At 33.4% G+C, this 24,188-nt stretch overlaps 1 protein-coding gene across 1 annotated transcript in view; it reads right to left on the reverse strand.

Moving 5' to 3' along the window:
- Positions 1-2,034: 2,034 nt before the first annotated feature.
- Positions 2,035-24,188, reverse strand: part of LOC148955897 (succinate dehydrogenase [ubiquinone] iron-sulfur subunit, mitochondrial-like) — a 28,635-nt gene continuing 6,481 nt past the window's right edge. The window contains exons 2-7 of the mRNA XM_089086111.1: positions 21,402-21,550; positions 19,818-19,961; positions 15,779-15,974; positions 12,573-12,674; positions 8,289-8,411; positions 2,035-2,341 (exon numbers count right to left, since the gene is read on the reverse strand). Coding sequence (XP_088942237.1) covers positions 2,231-2,341; positions 8,289-8,411; positions 12,573-12,674; positions 15,779-15,974; positions 19,818-19,961; positions 21,402-21,550 — 825 coding nt within the window. The 3' untranslated portion in view covers positions 2,035-2,230. The remainder of the gene's footprint in view (positions 2,342-8,288; positions 8,412-12,572; positions 12,675-15,778; positions 15,975-19,817; positions 19,962-21,401; positions 21,551-24,188) is intronic.

Genomic DNA, 24,188 nt, shown 5'->3' on the forward strand with positions numbered 1-24,188 from the left:
GTTTTCATTTGCTTGAAACGTCAGTAGTTGACATATTCGTCAAAGTGCATTTAACCCAAGGAACAGGGTTGCCACACTTCTGAATCACTCTTTTTCTGAGCCAGAAGGGGAAAATTGCACTCTTTTTGAGCAAAAATCACTTTTTTGGCCTTGATTTGCGCTCTTTTTAGACGTCGCCACTTGGCAACCCTGTGTGGGAGCTCAAAAGACCTTATATTACATTGTGTTAATTTTTAGAAGACCAGAAAAGGACCTATAGATGTTTTCGTTTTTTCACTGTTACTAAGGATTATGTGTTTGCCCAAAGTAGGATTTGGTACTTATATGATAAACGCCCTACCGCTCAAGTTGTTCATTCATTGACGCATTATGCAACCGTTTTTTTCCTTATTCTTTTTCAGCTTAGCGTATGACAGGACAATGAGAAGTGACAGAATAGATGGAAAATATATAATTTGGGCTATGTATTTGCGCATGGGAGGGGGGGGGGGGTAAAGTATTTGGACAGTGTGAAGCTTGAAAACAATTCTTACTACATATTATGGAAAAAAATTGCATCTAACATATTCGGCATGCAGACCCGCTATACTTTACCTCCACCCCCTCCTAATGTGCAAATATATAGCCCAAAATTTTTTGGCAGTCAAGATATGACCAAAAGATTGTTTATTTTAAAAACTCCGTTCTCAGTATGGTTGGCAATATTTATCAGCGAAGTCTACGCTTCCTTGGAATAGGACTTTGATGGAAAATTCATGTATGAAACGACTTTTATCCTTAATAAAAAGGGCTTCACTTAGAAATGAATTGAAAAACAAACTGAAACCTGTTGTAAAATAACAGAAACATTGTAAATTATACACTGCATTCACAAATAAGCACAAATCCAACAGTGTTTGGGCCAACAGTCTCTAGCCCAAACAGAACATATTCCAGCTACTAAGCTCCCGGAAATAATCTAGAGTTCTAACGGTGGGGGTAGTGCAGTGGATTCATCTCTGCTTGGCATTATGGGGCATGAGGTACCAACGAAGAAGAAGACCAAGAAGTTGAAATTTTGACTGGCTCCAAAGGTGCTCTGATCCTTGGAATTAGGGGAAACTTCCTATTTCAACTGCAAGGATGCTGTACTCCTTTCGTAGATTTTCTAGGAGGTAGAAATTTGATAATCGTGTTCCGGTCTATTCACCGCTACTTTATATTCACTAGTGGTCAATCATTCAATGGTTGTACTAGAAAGCAGATACGAAAAAAATATGTTGTCAATGGAACACCAAACTACAACTACGGTCACTAATCAGAATGTTGAAATAGGCCAAATCCACAGAAAATAAATTTCGAAATATAGGCTCATGGCATGAGTTATTACGAGTAACTCAAATGACAGGATTAGAACTCAATGTCTGTCAGTTACCATTCTCGGTACTATGAGATCAATCACCTCGCCATCTGCTTGTATATGAAATTGTAAAATTGAGATGAAATGCTTCTTAAACTAATTTTACCAATTACTCTAATTTTGTTTTATTATTATACTGAAAAAATACCGAGAAACAACAAATGCCGGATGGCGCTGGGGATGTTCAATGACACTGGCGCTAGTTTACACTCTTGTAAATGGACCATACTCTTTGGCCATTACCCTTGAAGTCTCTTCTGACCATTAAGAAATAACTTTTGTAGTATTTTGACTTATAATTTAGGGCTACGGCCTAATGGGCTTGGGTCACCTACGGCCCCTATAAGACTACTTTCAACAACCTCACAATATCTATCATATTCCTGTCTTCCTGACTATAGGATCCTTAGAAGTTGTCTACATTTGGCGTTTTCTAAAAATTTGACCGGAAATCTGGACCAATTCGTTCCTTGATGGGGTATGATGTAAACGACCCTTCTCGGATGCATCTTGATTGGTTGATATTCCAAGATATTCTGCCCACTTTTCCTGAAAACGCCAAATGTGAACATGCTTTTAGACCAGGATATACCTTAAAAATTTTATTAAACCCTCGTTTTCTCAAAGACTGGGAATTTAAAACAGACTTTTATTCGTTTTAATGGATAACAAAAATATTTGTATACCCTCTCTCCGTTTTTTTTTATTAACATCAAATTTCAAAGACAAAAGTCACTACTACTGGACTGGTTAAAGAATAAGAAAGTAATATTTCAACGTCTAGTTTAGGCCTACTGTGCCTATCCGAACACTTGTGAAAAGTAAATATTCTTAAGCGGCGGCTTTTTGGAGAGCATCGGATTCCATTTCGGATTTGTTCTTTGTTGCGAAACCAGCAAGAAGCTTCTTCACTTCGGCTATAGCTTTTCCTGGGTTCAAACCCTAATTAAGAAAAAAAAAAATCAGTAATAGTAATATTGAATTTCCAACTTTAAAATGATGAACACTGAGCCTATAGACTTTTGGATAGCAAAGTTCAGAAAGAAGGCGGTAAATTTGTCTTCATACCCAGCTGGTCAGTCGAACCCTTAAAATGGTAACTATAGATTCTGATAGAAAGCGGTGAATCAATTTGAGAACGATCAAGCGACGTTCATACAAAATTCTGGCTCGTAGATCTAACTAAAAGCGTAATGTTGGCTATAAAATCTGACTAAAAGTGAAATCCTTCCTAGTATGAACAATTAAAGGCGAAATTTCGGCTTGTATGTTTGGTCAAAAGCAAAACACTGACTCGTAAATCTGATTCAAAGTGAAATTCGCGAGTCTTCTCAAAAAATAGAGTCAGTATATCTGTGCGGAGTTGAGCTAGTCTATATACACGGTATATAAAATCAGTGTGTTTCTGTTGGTCTATGTATCTTCATGTCTTTCCAATGATTTGGGACTAAAATATTCAAGCTAGAAGCGTGAAAATTTTGCAGATTGTTTTTGGAAAAGCGAGAATGCAAATTAGGCTATGCAAATTAATTCTTTTTCATAAACTGGAAATACGACATTATGATGAAATGGCATTACATTAATATTTGGATGTATTTGAACCTTTTTTAAAAAGTGACAAATTTTCACTGTACTGAAATTTTGAAAAAAAGTTGTTATATTCCGTACATTATTGGTTAAAAATAAACCTAACTCCTAGGAGGAGGAAGCCAGTTCTGCATATACTGTCTAATCATGGTTGCAGCGTCATAAAAAAAAGTCCATTTTTTGCAATAATGGATTTAATATAATCTTCTCAATGTAATAAGCATAAAGCAGGACATTTAGCGAATAAGATTAGGAACCTAACAGAAGGTCGAGCAAAGTATATGTTCACTTGTGAAAAATTAATCATACATTTTCTTTGGGATAGGGGTTACAAACAACATCTGTTAAAAGAATTGTGATGAGCTTTTGTGTTAGAAAACATTTATATAAGGGCTTTTTCATTATTACTCAGCCACTTCAAAAGGTCATTTTGTCAATGAAAACCAAACATTTCTAAAAAATTTCTTCACGAAGAATTGAAAACTTTTTCAAATTTGAGAAATTAGCTTTAAAAAGAAGTTACTGTTATTTCAAGACAGAAATTTTCAATTCTCAATCGAAAACAGAAGTGACGCAGTACTTGATAAAGCCACTACCTCTTTTCCCAAGAGGCACCTCCGACTGGCGAAGTGTAATTCATCTGTCAGAACCAAACTTTAAGCAAATATGGAAATTACAAGAAAGAGATATAGAAGAAAGATACAGAATTAAAAAAAGATAGTAATGGAGTAACAACAAAAATAAAACCAACAAAGAGACAGCGATCAGGTATAACAGGAAAAAAGAATCAAAAGACTAGAAATAAAACATAAAAAGAAGAATACATAACGGCATAAAGGTAGAGTCATAGTCGGCATTAATCTTAACGGTAAAAATTTATTGCTATAACAAATGAACGAAAACAGTAATCACTTTAAATTATTCAATTCAGAAATAAAAGAAAGAAAAGTGGTGTACATAACTGTAAAGGATGCCCATGTGAAAGAAAAAATCGGAATGAGAAAAAAATCCAGGTTTTGTATTCATAGAACACAGAATTGACGCAATACTTGATAAAGCCACGACCCCTCTTTTCTCAAGAGGCAACTCCAACTGGTGAAGCGTGATTCAACATACTTCAAGAATTTTATTGTTAGGCCCAAATATAAAGTTTTTCAAATTTTACTGGAAGAAGATAAATCAAAATTCTATCGCTTTTTCCTCTCCTCGTGTTTAGGTAAGTCATAATGTATCATTTAATGCTACTGCAACCCGAAATTCTGAATCGATCAATTCTGAATCGATACAGAAGTGACGCAATACTTGATAAAGCCACGATTCCTCTTTTCCCAAGAGGCAACTCCAACTGGCGAAGCGTGATTCAACATACTTCAAGAATTTTATTGTAAGGCCCAAATATAAAGTCTTTTTCAAACTTTACCTGAAGAAGATAAATCAGAATTCTATCGCTTTTCCTCTCCTTGTGCTTAGGTAAGCCATAATATATCATTTAATGCTACTGCAACCCGAAATTCTGAACCGATCAATTCTGAATCGAAACAGAAGTGACGCAATACTTGATAAAGCCACGATTCCTCTTTTCCCAAGAGGCAACTCCAACTGGCGAAGCGTGATTCAACATACTTCAAGAATTTTATTGTTAGGCCCAAATATAAAATCTTTTTCAAACTTTACCTGAAGAAGATAAATCAAAATTCTATCGCTTTTCCTCTCCTTGTGCTTAGGTAAGCCATAATATATCATTTAATGCTACTGCAACCCGAAATTCTGAATCGATCAATTCTAAATCGAAACAGAAGTGACGCAATACTTGATAAAGCCACGATTCCTCTTCCCAAGAGGCAACTCCAACTGGCGAAGCGTGATTCAACATACTTCAAGAATTTTATTGTTAGGCCCAAATATAAAATCTTTTTCAAACTTTACCTGAAGAAGATAAATCAAAATTCTAACGCTTTTTCCTCTCCTTGTGTTTAGGTAAGTCATAATATATCATTTAATGCTACTGCAACCGGAAATTCTGAATCGACTAATTCTGAATTGAAACAGAAGTGACGCAATACTTGATAAAGCCACGATTCCTCTTTTCCCAAGAGGCAACTCCAACTGGCGAAGCGTAATTCAAATGTCAGAACCAAATACAGAAATTACAAGAAAGAGAGATATAGAAGAAAGATACAGAATTAAAAAAGATAGCAATGGAGTAAAAAAAACTAACAAAGAGACAACAATCAGATATAACAGTGAAAAAGAAATCAAAAGACTAGAAAAAAAAAAACATAAAAAGAACACATTTGCAGAAATAGATTTTCAAAGTGAGAAAGAACACACAACAGTCAAATTTAAAGGCATAGAAGTTGACCTTAGAGTAAGATAACAAAAAAGACAGGAAAAGTGGAAAACCCACAGTTATAAAAAGCTAGTGAACTTTGGAATCCTAAAAATAAATATATTAATTATATCAATCTATCAAAGTACATCAATAAATGCATCAAGTTAGCCATCATGCATATTTTTGAACCAGCAGCATACTAAACAAAAAAGAGTTAAGATCCTTTGAAAATTGTCTACTGTTCATGCCTGAAAGAACATTTTTAAAAATGAATTTCGAAATGTTTAAAAAAAATAATTAATTATTATTTAATGAATATTAAATAAATCAATTAATTATTATTCTATGTTCTTTACTATTTAAAAAAAAACTGCAAAAAAATTGCCGACTAGAATATTAATTTAGTCTTCAATGTTAACAGAAATCATAAATTTCACATTCCAGATTAAATGAAATACACAATAAATAATTATTTTCAATGCAAAAGTTTAAGAATTGTATAAAATTATTATAGTAATATTATATTAAATACAGACAAAAAATGTAATAATGCAATAACAATTTTGAACAATAACAAAAAACAAAACAATAACAAACAATAACAAAACAATAAACAAATAACAAAACAATAAACAATAACAATTTAAACAATAACAAAACTACAACAATTTAAACAGTGTTGACCTCCGTCAAGAGGAGACAATTATTAATATTGTAACATACACTTGATTTATCTTCAGTTGAAAAAAAGCAAAAAATCCAAATATTGGGTATATTTTCTTTAGAAAAATACATTCTTAAAGTACGAAGTACATAAACCCTGCTTAGGTCTCTTCCAACTTATTCCACTTAGGTCTATCCCTGCTAAGGTCTATTCAACAAAGAATTATATTGGTTCCAGAGACATCTACACCTTTAAAGGAGAGATACACCTTAAGCTATTTTGCGCCGTAAGTTTTTACCTTATTTTTTTGCTGATTTTTTATCCACATTTTTTTGTTTAATTTGGAAGCAGATTTTTTTTTGCACTGTTCTTGGTGCTTTAATTTATATGTCATCACAGAAATAGTAAAGATGATCAGAATTGTACATCGATGTTCTTAAGAAAAAAGAAAGAACCGTTGAGAGGTATTGGTGGGTGAAGTTATTTTTGATTGAAAAGATTTTTTTTTCTTTTTTGGAGCACCTTGAAAGGGATTCTTGAAAGTCGTTTTTGTCATTGATAGTCACATTAAATTTTACATTTTGCGGGTGTGTAAATTTTACAAACCGGCCAGTCAATCATGGTGACTTCCAATAATGTTGATTTTTCAAGTGTACTTACTGAATAATTTGACTGTGGACTGTTGTATTATTTTCGGAGTTACCGGGGTAGGGTCCGGGGGAGCTTTTGATGATGTTCTCAGCATTGCTAATGCCAAGTTGAAAAAATGTTGAACAATAGAAAAGAAAAATATAAAATACAAAACAGCCTGCACCCTCTGTGCTATGCGCATGTCTTCGCCAACCCGCAAAAAATGAAGGTTGCTAATGTTTCTTTACTGAGTGTTGCAAAGTATTCTTAAAATTACTGTTAGTTGAGAGCCCATGTTACAATGTTTAAGTACCGAGGATAACAAAACAAAAACTTTTTTAAAATTTCTCCTTTGGTTCTTTTTATGTTATGAAGTTTTTAGGGAAGTGTCACTATTTAGCAGTGTTGTCACGGTGAAGAGTAAAATAAATAAGTAAAACAAATTAGTTAAACTTGAAAATACTTTTTGTCCGAAAAATTTCAGATATTACCAGTTCGTTGATTTCCAAAGACAACTAAACCTTCAAAGGAAAACAAAAATTAAATTTTTCGTTCAATGCATTTTTAGGTTTTTAGCTAATCACTTTTTTGGCCTTGATTTGCGCTCTTTTTAGACGTCGCCACTTGGCAACCCTGTGTGGGAGCTCAAAAGACCTTACATTACATTGTGTTAATTTTGTAGAAGACCAGAAAAGGACCTATAGATGTTTTCGTTTTTTCACTGTTGCTAAGGATTATGTGTTTGCCCAAAGTAGGATTTGGTACTTATATGATAAACGCCCTACCGCTCAAGTTGTTCATTCATTGACGCATTATACAACCGTTTTTTTTCGTTATTCTTTTTCAGCTTAGCGTATGACAGGACAAAGTGAAGCGACAGAATAGATGGAAAATATATAATTTGGGCTATGTATTTGCGCATGGGATGGGGGAGGGTAAAGTATTTGGACAGTGTGAAGCTTGAAAACAACTCTTACTACATATTATGGACAAAAATTGCATCTAACACATTAGGCATGCAGACCCGCTATACTTTACCTCCACCCCCCTCCTAATGGGCAAATATATAGTCCAAATTTTTTTGGCAGTCAAGATATGACCAAAAGATTTTTAGTAAGTCAGTAAGCCTAATTTTTCACAAATGTTTTGTTATTTGACACCCACTATTACCAAAAACATCACAACTACATATTGATTTTTTTTCATCAAAAATCGGATCCCCTATTTTCCATAATTTTTTACACACATAATATGAGAAGTTTTTCAGACAAAAAGCATATAGATTTGAAAGCTACCACTTGATCAGTTTACACAATAGATTTCAATTGATGATTTCAATGATTGATTTCAATGATGGATTTCATGATGGATTGATTCAATGATTTGATTTCAATTGATGAATTGATTTCAATGATGGATTTCAAACACTGCCTTTTGTACTTCATAATATCACTTTTATTGTAAACAGAGCCTTAATATAGAATTGTTTAAAGAATCGGGAAGTCTGTAAATTCCATCAGTTCTAAAAAAAAAAAAAACGGTTATTGATTCTGATAAACACCTCCATACAAAATATCAACTCCGTTTCTCGGATATGGACTTACTTTGGGGTGCGTTTTTTTTTGCAGTTCATAAAAAGGACTTATTCTGGACTTAATTTTGGGATATGGACTTACTTTGGGGCACGTTTTTGTGCAGTTCATAATGGTGTGACATCTGTAGACTGAGAAGGGGTCTCGGAGTCTCTCAAGACGTTCGGCAGATTTTTCGTCACGGGAGTCAATAATCCATCTATAAGCCTGTAATTGCAAACTTTCCGTTCAAGAATACTAAAACTAATATATAAACTAATAATACAAATACACATAATAAATAAAACTAATATACATAATATATTATTAGTTTATTACAAGGGCACCATTACATTGGAAATTTGTAAGACAAATCAGTCGCCTCCAATAAATAAAAACTAAAATAACGTCATCTAACATTACCTAAAAACTCATAAACAAAGTATGAGTTTTTTTCTAATTTATTAATCTTTTTAAACTATGCTTTAAACTACATTAAATATACAAGATCAAGTGTTACCACTGACAAAATCGGTCTTGAGTGTACGTTTTTTTTCTTTTTTTTTTTCATGTAGCAATCCAATTTTAAAATCCAGAAATAAAGGAAGACAATTTTTACAGAAAAATTCTAGATAGATACACAGAAATTTTGCATCTACTTTAAAAGCATTTTAACAAAACTTAAAGGATACAAAATTAACAGATTTTTTTAGTTGTCTATTTCTACAACGCTATGCTGCACAATCGCTGGCTAAAATAGTTCTATTACGTCCATGTTAAAGCGTCCAAGATTTTGTTCAAACTCTAGCCTTCAAACCTTTCAACCCTTCTATTCAAACTCCAGCTTTTTTGGGCATATATTACCAGAAAATATACACAGTCCAAGAAATAATTTTTATATACATTATATAACATATGTAATTTACATATTCCAAATATATAATTTAATAACAATAATATATATATATATATATATATATATATATATATATATATATATATATATATATATATATGAACCAACAAACTTTTTATTCTTCATCAATTTGAAACTTAGAGGCCCAAGTTCCTTCAACAAGAGTAATCTAGTGTACAAAAATATATATATATATATATATATATATATATATATATATATATATATATATATATATATATATATATAAATAAAATATCTGGGCGATTATTAGACCATAAATTAATTTCTATTTTCTTGCCATCTATTTAGAAAACTTAGGCAACATTACCTATATGGCCCTAAGCATGAAAAGAATATCCATAGTAAGCTCAAAATTTGTTTAAAAAAATTAAATTTTATTTGTAAACTTAAAGGGACAAGGGAGGAATCTATTACAAGTTTGGTCACCGAAAGGAGTAGTTGACTTTCATCATCCAGAATTGTAGAATTTCGTGAAACTAAATTTGAAAAAACTAACAAATTGCAGGAAGAAAAATAATTTTGATGAAAAAAAAAATGAATGAATAGTTTTTACATACAAAATTTACCCTTAATATCGTGAAGAATACAATTGAAGAAGAGTATTATAACTTCAATCATTATGATGGTACTGAAGAGAATTAAGGTTAATTATTATTTAATTTAACACTAATGCTAAAAATAACTTAAAAAACCAGCAATAATGCATAAAATTAACTTACTGGACGGAAGTGTTTGAGTATATTACATATATATACACACGTATATATATATATATATATATATATATATATATATATATATATATATATGCTGCTCTCATAATAATGGCAAGGAGTTAGGTCTCCTATTTTAAAACCTGGATCTTAAAAAAATGAATTTAAAGCTGAAACAAAATCGATCTATTTTCAAATGCACAAAAATGTAGAAAACAGTTCTAAAATGAAAGTATATAGTACAAGAATACGTATAGTATATAGCATTTTTTGTAAGCGCATAGCAAATCATAAAAATAAATTTATTCAGTTACGGTACAAATTATAACTGTTCAAGGACGACGTTAGTATTCTAAAGGCTGCCCGGCTCTCATTGAATCACGCTTGTCATCATTAGCAGTACTTTATTTAAGTGAGACGGGAAAGATTTGGATGCACACCATACCTACTTTAGAACCGTCTTATAATCATTAATTTCATTTGCATACTAGGAAACGAAAACATAGTATATTATTAAATGAAATAATGCGAAATAGCGTAATGGGAAATGAGAACAAAGTATATACAGAATATATTTAAGTATATCAAATAAAACCGAGAATGATAGTTGTCATTAGATTGTCAATAAGTATATTTTATGCCTCCCCACCCCACTCATCCTAAAGATAAACTTCGCTTAGGGCAATTTTGGGATGATTTAAGATTAACTATTGCAACTATTAATGATTGCAATTATTCTGATTAAGATTAACATGAGTAAGCAATGATTGGAATTAATATAGGTAAGATATATAGTCCCGAATTTCTAAATTCGGGACCTAGTTAAACCAGGTCCCGAATTTTTTGTCGGACTTAAAAAACGTAAAAAAAATGCATATACACACATTTTTGATGCGATTTCAAAGCTTTGCCCCGCCCCTTCCCCCCCCCCCCAAAAAAAAAATGAATCGTCGATTCGTCAGCCATTCCTACTTTCCATATCTCTCACGATAATCATTTTTTTGGAAAATAAATCAGTCATAGGACTTTTTAATCTGCAGTCCACTTTAATGTTTAATTTCATTTCTTTTCATAACCTTCGTTCCTTTTTAAACTCTTGTTTTCACGCTTTATCAACCTTGCTGCTAATCCTATTGTTCATGTTTCCAACATTGTCAATTACAAAGTAAAATTAATATCTTAGCCAATGAAATCAAACTCTTTTAAATACGTTGGGCATAGGAAGAGGATCAGAATTCAGGAACCTCTTAATGAATCTGAAATTTCGTTTGAGTAAATATTTAATAATTATGAAATATTAATTATTATTCTTTCTACATATGAATGGCAAGTCTCTTTGGGATACATTATTTTGTTAGCGTAAGAATAACTTGTATGTACTCCCTTTTCTATCCCTGTAACAATTCTTGACTCTTTGTCGATTTCGTAAACACCGGTAGATTGACCCTTCAACGGCTCTCCAAAACGTGAATAGGGCATTTCAGGAAAACACACAATCGTCTTATGATCATTTTAATGAACGCATCAACAGAAAGCATTTAGGATTCATAATGTTTAGTTGGCAATTCTTCAACTTGAGTCATCAATAGAATGTACAATTGAAGAAAGATACTAAAAAATTCTCCCCCTAATTTGTCAAATCAAATGTATATACTAATTATAATTTTGATTTTGAATATATACTAATGAAGTAATCATTTAATCTTATCTGCTTTAAAAAATATTTATATCTAAACTTGTATTAAATGAATAACTAAATAAAATACAAAAGTAAAAAACCAATTAAATATATTAAAATTTATTATTAACATGAAAATTTGTTTATATATTAATGTACAAATTTGCTTATATATAAATAAATAAATTTTCTAATATATCAATATCATTTTAAATATACTAATGAAGTACTCACTTAATCGTATGTACTTTAAAATGAAGAGTTTTCAGTAAGCCATGAAGCGCTGCAATTTTCATTTTTATGCCTCCAAATTTTTTGAAATGACATTGTGAAAGTGCTTTCAGAGAAGCTTGTTTCACACCCATTCACACACCCCATTCTGCATCTCCCTTCTGTTTGGTTTTATTATAATTATTCATTGAATGATGATGAATAAAAGATTGAACTTGACTGGATAAGAAAACAATTCTTAGGATAATCATGGATATATTTACGAAGGAAATATTCTGGAGGATAAAAAGATCTACAGCCAGGAAAGAGATTCCGGGGACATGGTTGAAGATGGAACAAATACTGGACAAAGATCACTGGAGAAGATGCAGCTGATCAAACAAAATAGTCGTCAAGAGTCATTCCAATGTTCTTTAGACACACCCTAGCTATGTAGATGGCACACAAGACTAGCAATCCTCGGGATACGGGTTCAAATCCCAGTATCCCAAGACCCAAGTCCTGACTTTGGCGTAGGGATCAGTGGCGTGACTGTAAGCTCATCCACCCGGGATGAAGAAACAAAGGGTTTTTAAGATCTGAACTTCGATCCAGTTATTCCCCCCCTCTATAAGTTACAATGGCCCTTTAGTTTTAGACATGAAAGTACATCGTCTGACTCCCAGCAAGAGTTATTTAAGCAAAGTGTTTGAGGATTTTTCAAATAAGTTAAACTTAGTATTTTACCAAGAAAAATCTTAACTTGTACGATGAAAAACTAGGCTATCCCTCTATACTGTTCAGCCAAATTTGCTGATTATTATGATAAAATAATAATTAAATATTACCTGCATCAAAACTGCTGGTCCAAGATACTTATCTCCGTTCCACCAGTAGGATGGGCACGCTGTACTGCAACAAGCACATAAAATGCATTCATAAAGACCGTCCTAAAAAAGAGAAACAAGAGGTAAAATTAAGGCTCATTATAGTCACATATAGGTGTTGTGACTATCACATTTGACTATTTTTTCTACGATATGCTTGTTCTCCCATGAAGCAAGGTATACATATCATCTTGTAGGTCCTTTCACCTCGTAAGGGTTGTCTGTAGAACAGCTAATATGCCTGGTATGGACAATCCAAGGAATTATGTATTATATTCTTTAAGATCATTACCGGCCGAAGAAAACTTTAAATCACAAGACGAATTGTTCAAAAAACACTAAATAAGAGGGAAAATTCCAATAATTAAAAAGATCCGAGCATCTGAACCAATTATGGAATGCATATCAGACAAGAAAACTATTAGCTATCTGTTTTAATCCTAGAATAGAACTAATTGTCTGGCCTTCTAAAACTGATCCATACCAATGTGATATTTTTTAGCTAGTTCCATTATTGAAGAATTATTAAGTCACAATTTTTTTTTCTTACAAGTTGTCCATTAGATCTTGTTGATCATAGTTTCACATCAAGGGATTAGGGAAGGCACAGTCATCGCCACAATAGCTGCCAAAGAGCTTCATTCCTATTTGGCTTTATTTGTGATTTTAGAAATTTTTCTCTACTACGATGATGTAAGTTATCAAAATTGAACTGTCCACGTTTTCGCATGCTCCTTAACATAACAATAGAGAACAAGAAAGCTGTAATATGATCTAAATTAATTATACTTTACATTAGTGCCATCTACGTTCTTAAAAAAGAGGAAATTTAAACTCATGAGCCACCAGATAGCATTCAAAGCTCAATTTGTATTACTCCTAACATGACGACAGTGACTGAAACATTTAGCTACCGCGAGCTCTTTGCCTGAAATCAACTAGTGCCCCCCCCCCCAAATGCAGAATAAATTTTCATGACAGCTTGTCAAAGTTTTCATTTTATTGTTCGATTCTTCTTTTCCTTGTCAAAAACGATTGAATTTAGTCTGGTATCAGTCATGACAATAGTTTTTGTTTTCTTGATAAATTACCCTGATATGATAACTATTGTCAGGGCTGCTGCAAAAATAGTAGATCAAATTATGTCTTTTAACATTAAATATTTTGGACAAAGGCTTAAAACACTTTTATTAGATAAGGCTTTGGAAATATCTTGCAATTTTCTTCTTTCTAAGGCTATTCTAAGACTTTTCTAATTCTAAGGCTTCTTTCTAAGGACACATACATTTCTGGACGGTAATATTCCGAAAACTGTCCCCGAATTATCAAATTTAAGAGGTTTGAAAGCCTAGTCTTATGTTAAAAACCTTATCCAAGAGCTGTACACTGAATGACCCCATACATCAGAATACGAAATTTAGCATTTTCAGGAGAATGTTGGTCAGTTAATCAATTTTTATTCATTCATTATTTCAGTGATTTCGTATGCGTTTTTCACACACCAGTCAGTACGCATCGCCCAGAAGATCTGATTCGTTCATGTGAGGACGGCCTTGAGTTTTGAAGTGTGGAATTAGCAAAAATATTTGAATTTGCTTTGTTTAAAGGCTTTCTCAGGGAGGAGTACGTGACTGCTCGCTGGTATTCCTATAATCCACTGTAGTAACATATGTAATACTAGTGATAACAATCGTTTTAGTAACATCAATTATAGATAGTGCGAGAAGCTTTTATTTCATGCAAGCTGTAGGTCCAAACAGGTCAAAGTCTGTGGTGGGGGAGGGGTATCAGAGGATTTTAAAAGGAAAGGATTTCTTGAAAGGCAGCATGGCATACCCTTTCCTCTTTATTTACAAGTACATTTTGAATAATAACGCTGACAATTGTAACTATGGTTCCCTAAAGCAGGTTTTATTTAACAGGCATTACCTGGTCAGTAACTTCTTGAGCAGGGTCTTTGAAGTTATTGGTGTTTGTGCATATGGAAAAACAATTTCCATCAAGCAAGGAGATTCGTTACAATAATTATCGTTGTTATAATAATTGTGGGCAACTAGAATGCCTATGATTCAATTAACTACTTAAGTGCAAAGGCATCTAAACCTTAAGAAGTGGAAAAGATTTTTTTTAGAGAGGGTATGACAATGAAAAGCTCCTGAATTACACTTTGGACCTCTGCATTTAAATTTGTTTTCTAAAGGAGGACCTTTGGACCAACCCCTCCATGCATGGATGCGACATGGTTTAGGATGGGTCTCGAAGTCGTTTGAAATTTATGATCATTAACTATTTGTCGTTAGGATCCTTCCGAAGTCTCAAGTATGGTCCCATACACAGTCCGTATAGCCACCTTTAGTCCTTCCATTCTTATAAGAAAGAAGAATGAAACTTAGATCATTTCTCAAGCCGGATTGGCATGCAATAACAAAACCAAAATTTAAAAAATAAAGATCAAGAATGGAGTTTTTAAGGCTAGCGGCAATATTGGACGAGCAAAGCGAATATTTCAGGAGGACAACCAACTTCCTTTTTTAGCGCTTTAAAAAAATACTATGGCAAAATGAATGGAATGCGCGCTATGGCTAATGAAAGGGTTTTCACCAATTGTAGTCACTTGCTAGAACTGGGGAGTAGCCTTGGATTTTACTAATCGTAGATTTTGATAAAAAGCTCCCTCTGAGGTTAGATTTTTGGCTTTAGAATTTTTAATTTTGCTAATTCTGTTTCTTTTTTTAGTTTTTCTTCTTTTTTTCTCCGTGTTGCTTGGTTTTTAGATTTTTAATTCTTTCAATTTTTGTTTATATTTGTTTTGCTTTTTCAACTAATTTCCTGCGTTGTTATGGTTTTATCAGTATCCTAGCTGTTTCATTCAAAATTTTGCATTTGCTTCTAATTTACCTTATAGGACTGAAGATTGGACGCGGCTGCCCCCCCCCCAAAAAAAATATATTCGTCCAGCCCTTTCGTTGGTCTAATAAAACCCTATTCACGCTCTTCATTTCTTTACTTTTTATAAAAAAATAAAACGGGTATCCCCCTATGCAACCATAAAACGAATTGATAACAAATTCTCGAAATTCATGACTTTGGGCAGGCTATGACATGTAATTAAGAACAATCGGGTTCTCACTTATGCTACAAATGTAAAGAAAAGCTGTTGTACCAACCAGTTTCTTTCTATCTTCAACAGATTGCAGCAATTGCTGTTTGCCCATTTGAGCTTCATCCTCCCTTTGAAGCCAAGGCTGGATGGATCTATATTGCTCATAAAAGTTGTTCATATCGGGAACAAGGTCTTTGATTACGTACATGTGAGGCAATGGGTAAATCTTTGTTGCCTTGCTTGAAGTCGAATCAATTTTGCTATAATATAGAAATGAGGAGTCTAGATTGAAAACTAAACAAATAAAACAAATTTCAAGAAAATAAATTAAGGAGCATCCTAACGAATCAAATAAGAACGACTTGGATGTATTTTAATACCAGAAACAAAAGGTCACACAATAAACTTTGAATTACTTGGTAAAAAAAAGAGGTTGACTAACAACCCTTGAATACTTTCAACCATTGAATACTTCTTGTTCAAAATAAAATTTTTAAACAAGATGAAGAACACCTCGTAGGGGTGTTCTTCATCTAAGTAAGGGTGAACCCTACTTAGATGAAGGGGTGAACCTACACCTCGCAGGGGTGTTCTTCATCTAAGTAGGGCTGAACCCTGACGATAACTGCAATGTCAAATTCAACTTAGAGATCTTACTGAAGATTTGAAGTCCCAATTCACGAAAATACAATATTGGTCTATCAGTTTATCACAAATCATTTATTCATACTGGAAAAAATTTCAGTTTCCAATTTTGCCTCTATTCTCAAATTGATACTCTTTTCAATTTTACTATCCATCGCTCTGACAATACACCCCCTCCCCCAACCCTAGTGGTTCCAAAGATGGCCCTAAGCAATATACGATACAAAACACTAATAATGAAAATTTTACTTGATGATATGTAAAGTTTACATGAATCATATTTTCATATTACTTCCTATTTTTAAATCATTTTTTGATAATAAAATTTTATTCGAATTCATAAATATCTCATTGACAAATTTTTAACATTAATTATTAATATCGATATGCATATATCGATATTAATATATCGATATAGGTGGAATATGCAATATGTTTAATATTTATATTTACCATCGTTCCAAAATGCAAAATCCTTTGCGCATCGGCTGAAAAAATAATAATTAAAGTAAATATAGCTAGAGAAAGTATCGTATGTTCCGTAATTTTTGATATATTATCAACAAGCCCCTTGTAAATTGAAACAAAATTATATTATTAAACAGTGGTTTTAAAAATGGATGAAAATTCTTACATGACAAGTGAGAATTTCATTAGCAAATGTTTTCTTTCAGTTTTCTATATAACCTAGGGCCATGTCTATGTCCATGGAGGGGGGGATGGCTTTGATCAGGACAACGAATACGATATTTGGAAAGAGCATTAAATTGAGAATCAAATGGGGCTCTTATTTTGTCATTATAGTGTTTCCTTCAGATATACCAGTCTCCTGAGGCACTACCCAATAAAAGGAAGAGAAGAAAATGAATAAAGTGAAGAAGAGAATAATAAAACACTAATAAAGAGAAGAGAAGAAAAAATTTGAGAAAACAGAAAAGACCGAAACTTCGGTCATAGAAAATCATAGAAATTTTTTTACAATAGTTTAAAGTAAAGATGACTTCCAAATACAGTTTCAAAGAAAGAGGAAAAGGATCATAAACTGGGATAAAATTCCTAAGTGATAAAAACAAAAAAAATAATATTTTTATGCGGCCATCAATGAACGTTTACGTATGATAAATTGCCGTCAAGAATAACGTAGAGACGATTAATCACATATTGTGGAGGAATAACATAGCGTTGATGGTATTTTTGTGTGGCCATCTATGAACGTTTACGTAAGATAAACTGCCGTCAAGAATAACGTATAGTCGATTAATTACCTGTCTTTGAGGAATAACTTAGCGTTGAACATTGGTAATATTTTTGTGTGGCATCAATGAATGTTTACGTAAGATAAAGTGCCATCAAGAGTAACGTAGAGTCGATTTATTAATTACTTGTCTTTGAGGAATAACTTAGCGTTGAACGTTGATAATATTTTTGTTTGACCATCGATGAACGTTTACGTAAGATAAACTGCCGTCAAGAATAACACAGAATCGATTAATTACCTAATGTTGAGGAATAATATAGTGCTGAACGTTGATTAGATTCTTGTATGGCCATCAATGAACGTTTACGTAAGATAAACATCCGTGAAGAATAACGTATCGTCGAGAATTAGTTGAGGAACAATATAGCGTTGAGTCTTTATTGGATTTCTGTGCGGCCATCAATGAACTCTTATGTAAGATAAACTGCCGTGAAGAATAGCGTAGAGTCGAGACATAACGTATTGTTGAAGAATAACATAGCGTTGAGCGTTCATTAGATTTTAGTGCAGCAATCAATGGATGTTTAGGTAAGATAAACTACGGTGAAGCACAACGCAGCGATAGGGAACACTTACATATCGAAGACAGGGTAAACAATGGTATAAATGACAGTAGAGTTTCTGGGTATGCTGATTAAGCAAAACACAGGTTTTATTTAGCAATTATATGCTCAAGAGGTGATATATGCTCAAAAGATGTTCCGTAAAATTACCCTATAAGCTACACACTCAAACAGTAAGGAAGAACTTTGCCAGCATCTGCTGTGTAACAAGGCTATATAATTCGTCTTTTTGTAGATTCTTAGTTGCAATATTGTACACGAATTTCCTCACATCTTTATGCCATGTTTTGAAAGAAGGGAGAGTAGGGTAGAAAAATAGCAGTTAAATCTGCAGTCAAACCTATTATCTTTTTCTACTTGCAGTTAGGTATGCTGAGTTTGAGTTAAGAAATGTCAGAAAATCCAAACACCCTTATGAGTTACCCTAAGTAGTTGTTCTTCTTTATTACAAGTATTATTGGCCGAATGGAACCTCTTTTGGAAGAAAATAGGGGCAGAAAATAGAGCATTATTGTTTATTTTAACCATACGTGTCAGACTATTATGGGATGAAGTTCAAGACTTTCCTGGGAGAAAGACATTATAAATATAAAGAGGTACATTTTTAAACCACAAGTTCTATTGTAACTTTCACTATATATTAACCTGATTATGGATATTTCTTTACCAGCTTCCATTGAAAAGATGTTTTACAGGCATTTGATATGTTAACAAATTTAGATGTGTTTTTAGGGATTTAATTTTTGTTTATTGTGTCTATTATAAACTTGTGCAGAAGAGAGCTTGAGCAAGCAGGAAGAGCCGTCCTATAGGCCTTAAACTGCGGGGAATAGGTAGCTCGAGTACTTGCACTTTCCATAAGTCAGTCAAATTCTGTGTATTATGTCTTGAATTGTATTTGAATTATACATTTTTTGCAATGAATTATCAATGTGAAAAGTATGGTTAGAAGCCAAAAGGAGCGTGTTTAGGATTCCAGGTGTTTTTCTTAAGAAGAAGATATAGAGAAACCAGACAGGGTTGCTAGTTTTTTTTTTAATAAAAACAGACAGGTGGAAAGCATTCTGTACGTAGACTCTCATCCTAGCCAAGCCGATAAGAGTGGCTAGGACGAGCCTTCCTAGCCAAATGGTTGAATGAAATCTGTATTCTTTGGGGCAGGTAATGAAGTCCTGGTGTTGGTGATTATTTGGTTTGAGATAGGGGTCCGCAGTGTGATTCTGTAAGCTCCACAAGAGTCGATCCAGCTCCACAAGTACCTGCAAATACCTGGGGAAAAACACATGAAGTATCAAATGATTTCGCTCAACCACGCACTGCACTCCAAACCAAAGGAAAAGAGTCAGGAAATCAGTACCTCACAAGAAAAAAGTTTGCTTTAATAGACTCACCTGATGCAAGCTGATTCCTGATATCAAATGATTTCGCTCAACCACGCACTGCACTCCAAACCAAAGGAAAAGAGTCAGGAAATCAGTACCTCACAAGAAAAAAGTTTACTTTAATAGACTCACCTGATGCAAGCTGATTCCTGATATCAAATGATTTCGCTCAACCACGCACTGCACTCCAAACCAAAGGAAAAGAGTCAGGAAATCAGTACCTCACAAGAAAAAAGTTTACTTTAATAGACTCACCTGATGCAAGCTAAAGTATTCACGCCATTGATGTTCATAGCACATGAGCCACAAATACCTTCGCGGCAAGATCGACGGAAGGTTAGAGTTGAATCGAGGTCATTCTTGATCTTGATTAGGGCGTCAAGGACCATAGGACCGCACCTTCACGAGAAAAAAAGAAATTAAAAAAGAGCATAACAAAAGATAAATAAAATTAAGATAAACAGAAATTAAAACAAACTTGTCCACTATGGTACAAAGAGGCTGCAAGAAAAGAGGACATCTCCCCCCCCCCCCATAGAAGCTTCAAACTATCGAAAATTTTCACATATGAATGATGAAACTGAGAATTCAACATCAAAATTTACCTGAGTCAATTTCATAATTCTTCAGGGATCCTCCCTAAGACTTGGTTTATTTTTCATTTATATTAACAACTTATACCTAATGCTTGGGGGTATTCAGTAAAGACTGAAATTTTTGAAGAAATTTTAAATTGCATCAACTGCTTTTCCTTATTTGCATACAACACTTGTCAAATTGTTTTATTAAGGATGGGGAATAGATAGTTAAATGTAACTCAAATTAGTTCGAATAATTGAGGGGATTATCTAGTTCCTGGAATCGAAGGAGCTACTACAGCACGTTAAGTCGCAGCAACCTGTAAAAGTTAAAGACCATTCATATAGATGGAGAAAAGGGATGGGGGCTAAATAGTCTTGACTGAAAAGTCCATTATTTCCAATGGAAGAAGTAGTTTACAAACGTTTTATAGGCGAGGGTGAACAATGATAAAAAACAATAGAAACAATCTAGTGAAACAATGTAGCATACTTAGATATCTCTTGGGCGAAGGGAGAGAGCAGTATAATTTTGATTTCAAATAAATAAGTCAAAATATGGCTAACATGAGCCATTGTTAATGGCCAGGAATTAACAATGGACTGCAAAGACAAACTATAAGCAAAATTGGAAAAACTAAACCATTTTAAGACCAGTTTAACTAATTGATGAAAAAAGGGTTTCTGGTGTTTCTGTTGATCTTACAGTGTCAAGGTTGAACAAACTTCCTGCGGATATCCTTCCTGCAAATGCTTCTGTTGGTTCCTTCAAGAGAAGGTTCAACATACATTTAAAACCTCAATGTTTTGGAATGAGGTATTTCAGTAGCGGCATACCTTTAAGTACCTGGCGCCAAGAATATAGGAATAAAAAAAAAAACATCTCAGAATGAATGTGGTTCTAAAGGTTTATAATTACAAACCAAATATTTGACGAATAAATCCATTTCTTGTGATTTTTGTATTTCATCAGACATGTGTAGCAACTTTTTTTTGGGTGGGGGGGGGAAGTGAGGATGGGAGCCAATATACAAAATATATACATTTTCAATAGAAAGTGCCCAGAGATTCAAGAAAATCTAGAATTCCATGAGAAGTACTTAGCCTTTTTGTCCCATGCACAAGTCCCTGTATTTTGTCCTGGCTTTTTAAGATCATTTTTGCAAAGGTACATGAAAGTAACATTAGACTTGGTAAAAAGCTAAAACGCAGATTGCACTTACTCACTAAAATAAATTGTAAACAAATACAGAAAACTTACGTGTTGAGATCAACTTCATATGTTTGCAAGTGTGGCTTATCACCGTTCTTATCAGGGTCCCACCTGTAAATGTTGAACTTCTTGATTTTTGCTTCCTTTTTAGGTGGGGCATCAGCTTTTGGTAGAGCTGCTGCAGCTGCATACTTTGCCTGAAGAAAAAAGCTATATAAATTAATAAATAAATAACTGAAGAAAAATAATCAACTAATTCTAGTTTAAAACCGAATTGATATTCACTTGTCATGACAATTTAGATGCTAATTTAAGAACAAACCATGCAATAAACAAGGCTGGATAAAGTGTGATTGGGCCCAATCAGGCCCCACGCTTCATTTTGCCATCAAAATGAACAATCAATTTCCGGAATTGTGAAATATTCTTAACAATTCCAGTAAGCGTTGCTTCTGGAGAGAGCATTTTCCAGGCTAAAACCAATAAAAAAAACTACCTGATGTCAACAAAAATCAGGATAGACTAAATAGTTAAGCAATTATGTTGATTAAAAGTGAAGATGCAACGAAAATAAATTTTAAAACTACTTTAGAAGCATTTGCAGAGCAAAAATTTAGAAATATGTACATTCACGTGCCCATATTCAGTTATGTACATTTCAAAAGCAATTTCTTAATATCTAGGGGACAGAAACATAAATTAAGGTAAACACAAAAAAGAAGAATAGAGGACAAAACTGTAAGCTTAAAATGAGGAAACTGGACCATCAATTGAGACAAGATCCAGAGAACAGCCTGACAAATTTAAATGTACAATGGGTGATAATAAACAACCTAGACTATCAAAAGTGACAAGACCAATCCAAGCAGCTGAGGCAAAAGACACTGAAAAATGTCCAAAAGAATGATAAACAAAAATAAAGATCAAAGAGATATATATATTTAGAATGTTAGCGAAACCGACAATTAGAACAAGTCAAAAACGAAATTGAAGATCATAGAAACATGCAGTTGAAAGATAAATGGCAGCAAAAATAGGTGGTTACAAGACATATGACAATGAGGATCAGGACAAATTAAAATGAAGAACAGAGGAATGTATAGTTAGAAAATATACAACCACAAGAACAAAGTAATTTGCCGTTAGAAGATAATCAGCAGCAAGAATTACAAGCAACAGTAAGAATAAGAACGTGTCAAAAAACTGTGCTGTTAAAAACTTCATGTTTAAAGCTTCAAAACAACTGGACAAATTTATCACAAAATTAATTTAACAACACGCCCACCATACACGCCTGAAGGTAATTTTGAACAATAGTCATATGATCAAATGTACTTAAGAGACCCCAATGGAGATGTTAAAGAACACCTTTCACATCTTTTAAATTATTAGATCAGTTGTGACCCAACAGATCTCTTGGAAAAGATATTGTCAAACACACACAGCTATGCTAAAGGTTGCAAGAAAATGCAGTGCATATATATATATATATATATATATATATATATATATATATATATATATATATATATATATATATATATAGATATATATATAGATATATATATATATATATATATATATATATATATATATATATATATATATATATATATATATATATATATATATATATATATAATATATATATATATATATGTATATATATATATATATAGATATATATATATATATATATATATATATATATATATATATATATATATATATATATATATATATATATATATATATATATAGGGTGCGTCCAAAAAGTAATGAGACTTACTCTATAAAGAGGAATTTATTCTTCCGATTTTAATAACACCTCAAAATTCATCAAAATAGTACCCTTGGGCGTCGATGCACTGTTGCCAGCGCGATTTCCACAATTCATAGGCTCCCTCAAAGCAAGCTTCCGAAATCCAATTTGAAGAGTTGGTTACAGCCTTCTGGATGGTGGTACCGTCTGTCGGTGCAAATGTCTGCCGGGCGTAAATCAGGGCTATACGGAGGCTGTGGTAAATTTGAAACCCTTATGCGGGCCAGGTACGATGTCACATGGAAGGCGGTGTGGCTTGGAGCGTTGTCGTGGTGGAGCTTCCGTCAATCGGCAATCTCTGGTCGTCTCCTCTTTATATTTCAGTGCAGTCACGCAAGGATGTCTTTGTAGAAAGCAGCGTTGACAGTTTGTCTTTGAGGCACCAACTCGCTGTGTACCACTCCACAGATGTCAAAAAGACAATGAACATGGTCTTTACCTTTGACTTCGCCATTCTTGCCTTCTTGGGGCGCGGAGACCCCTTTGTGTGCCACTCGGAACTCTGGCATTTGGTCTCAGGGTCGTATTGGAAAGCCCATGTTTCGTCGCCTGTTAATACGGCATCTAAGTCTGCTTCACCTTCCACTATTTCACAGCACAGGTCAACTCGCCGTTGTTTCTGTTCATCACTCAGCACTTTTGGCCCCAATTTTACACAAACTTTTCTCAGTTTGAGATTCTTGGTTACAATGTTGGGTACCATCAACTTGAACATTTTAAGTTCTTCCGCTACGAATTACAGACTCAAGCAACGGTTGGAGTCAAAGAGTCAAAGAGAACGATCATTGTCCTGAACTGTCTCCCGCCCATTTTTTAAGTCCTTGTGCCAGCACAAAACCTGGGCTTTTGACATGGCATGGTCTCCATAAGCCTGCTCAATCAAGGCAAGGGTCTCTGAAGCCGTTTTGCCCAAGAGAAAGCAGAATTTGATGGCGTAGTGCCACTCTGTTGTCAGCTCCATTTTTTAATTTTTACCCCATGACTAAAATGAAAAAACACACTTTGCAAAACTA

Source organism: Artemia sp. Qi Xiang Cuo, chromosome 1 (assembly GCF_049724085.1).
Source record: "Artemia sp. Qi Xiang Cuo chromosome 1, ASM4972408v1, whole genome shotgun sequence".
In the NCBI taxonomy this organism is placed as follows: Eukaryota; Metazoa; Arthropoda; class Branchiopoda; order Anostraca; family Artemiidae; genus Artemia; species Artemia sp. Qi Xiang Cuo.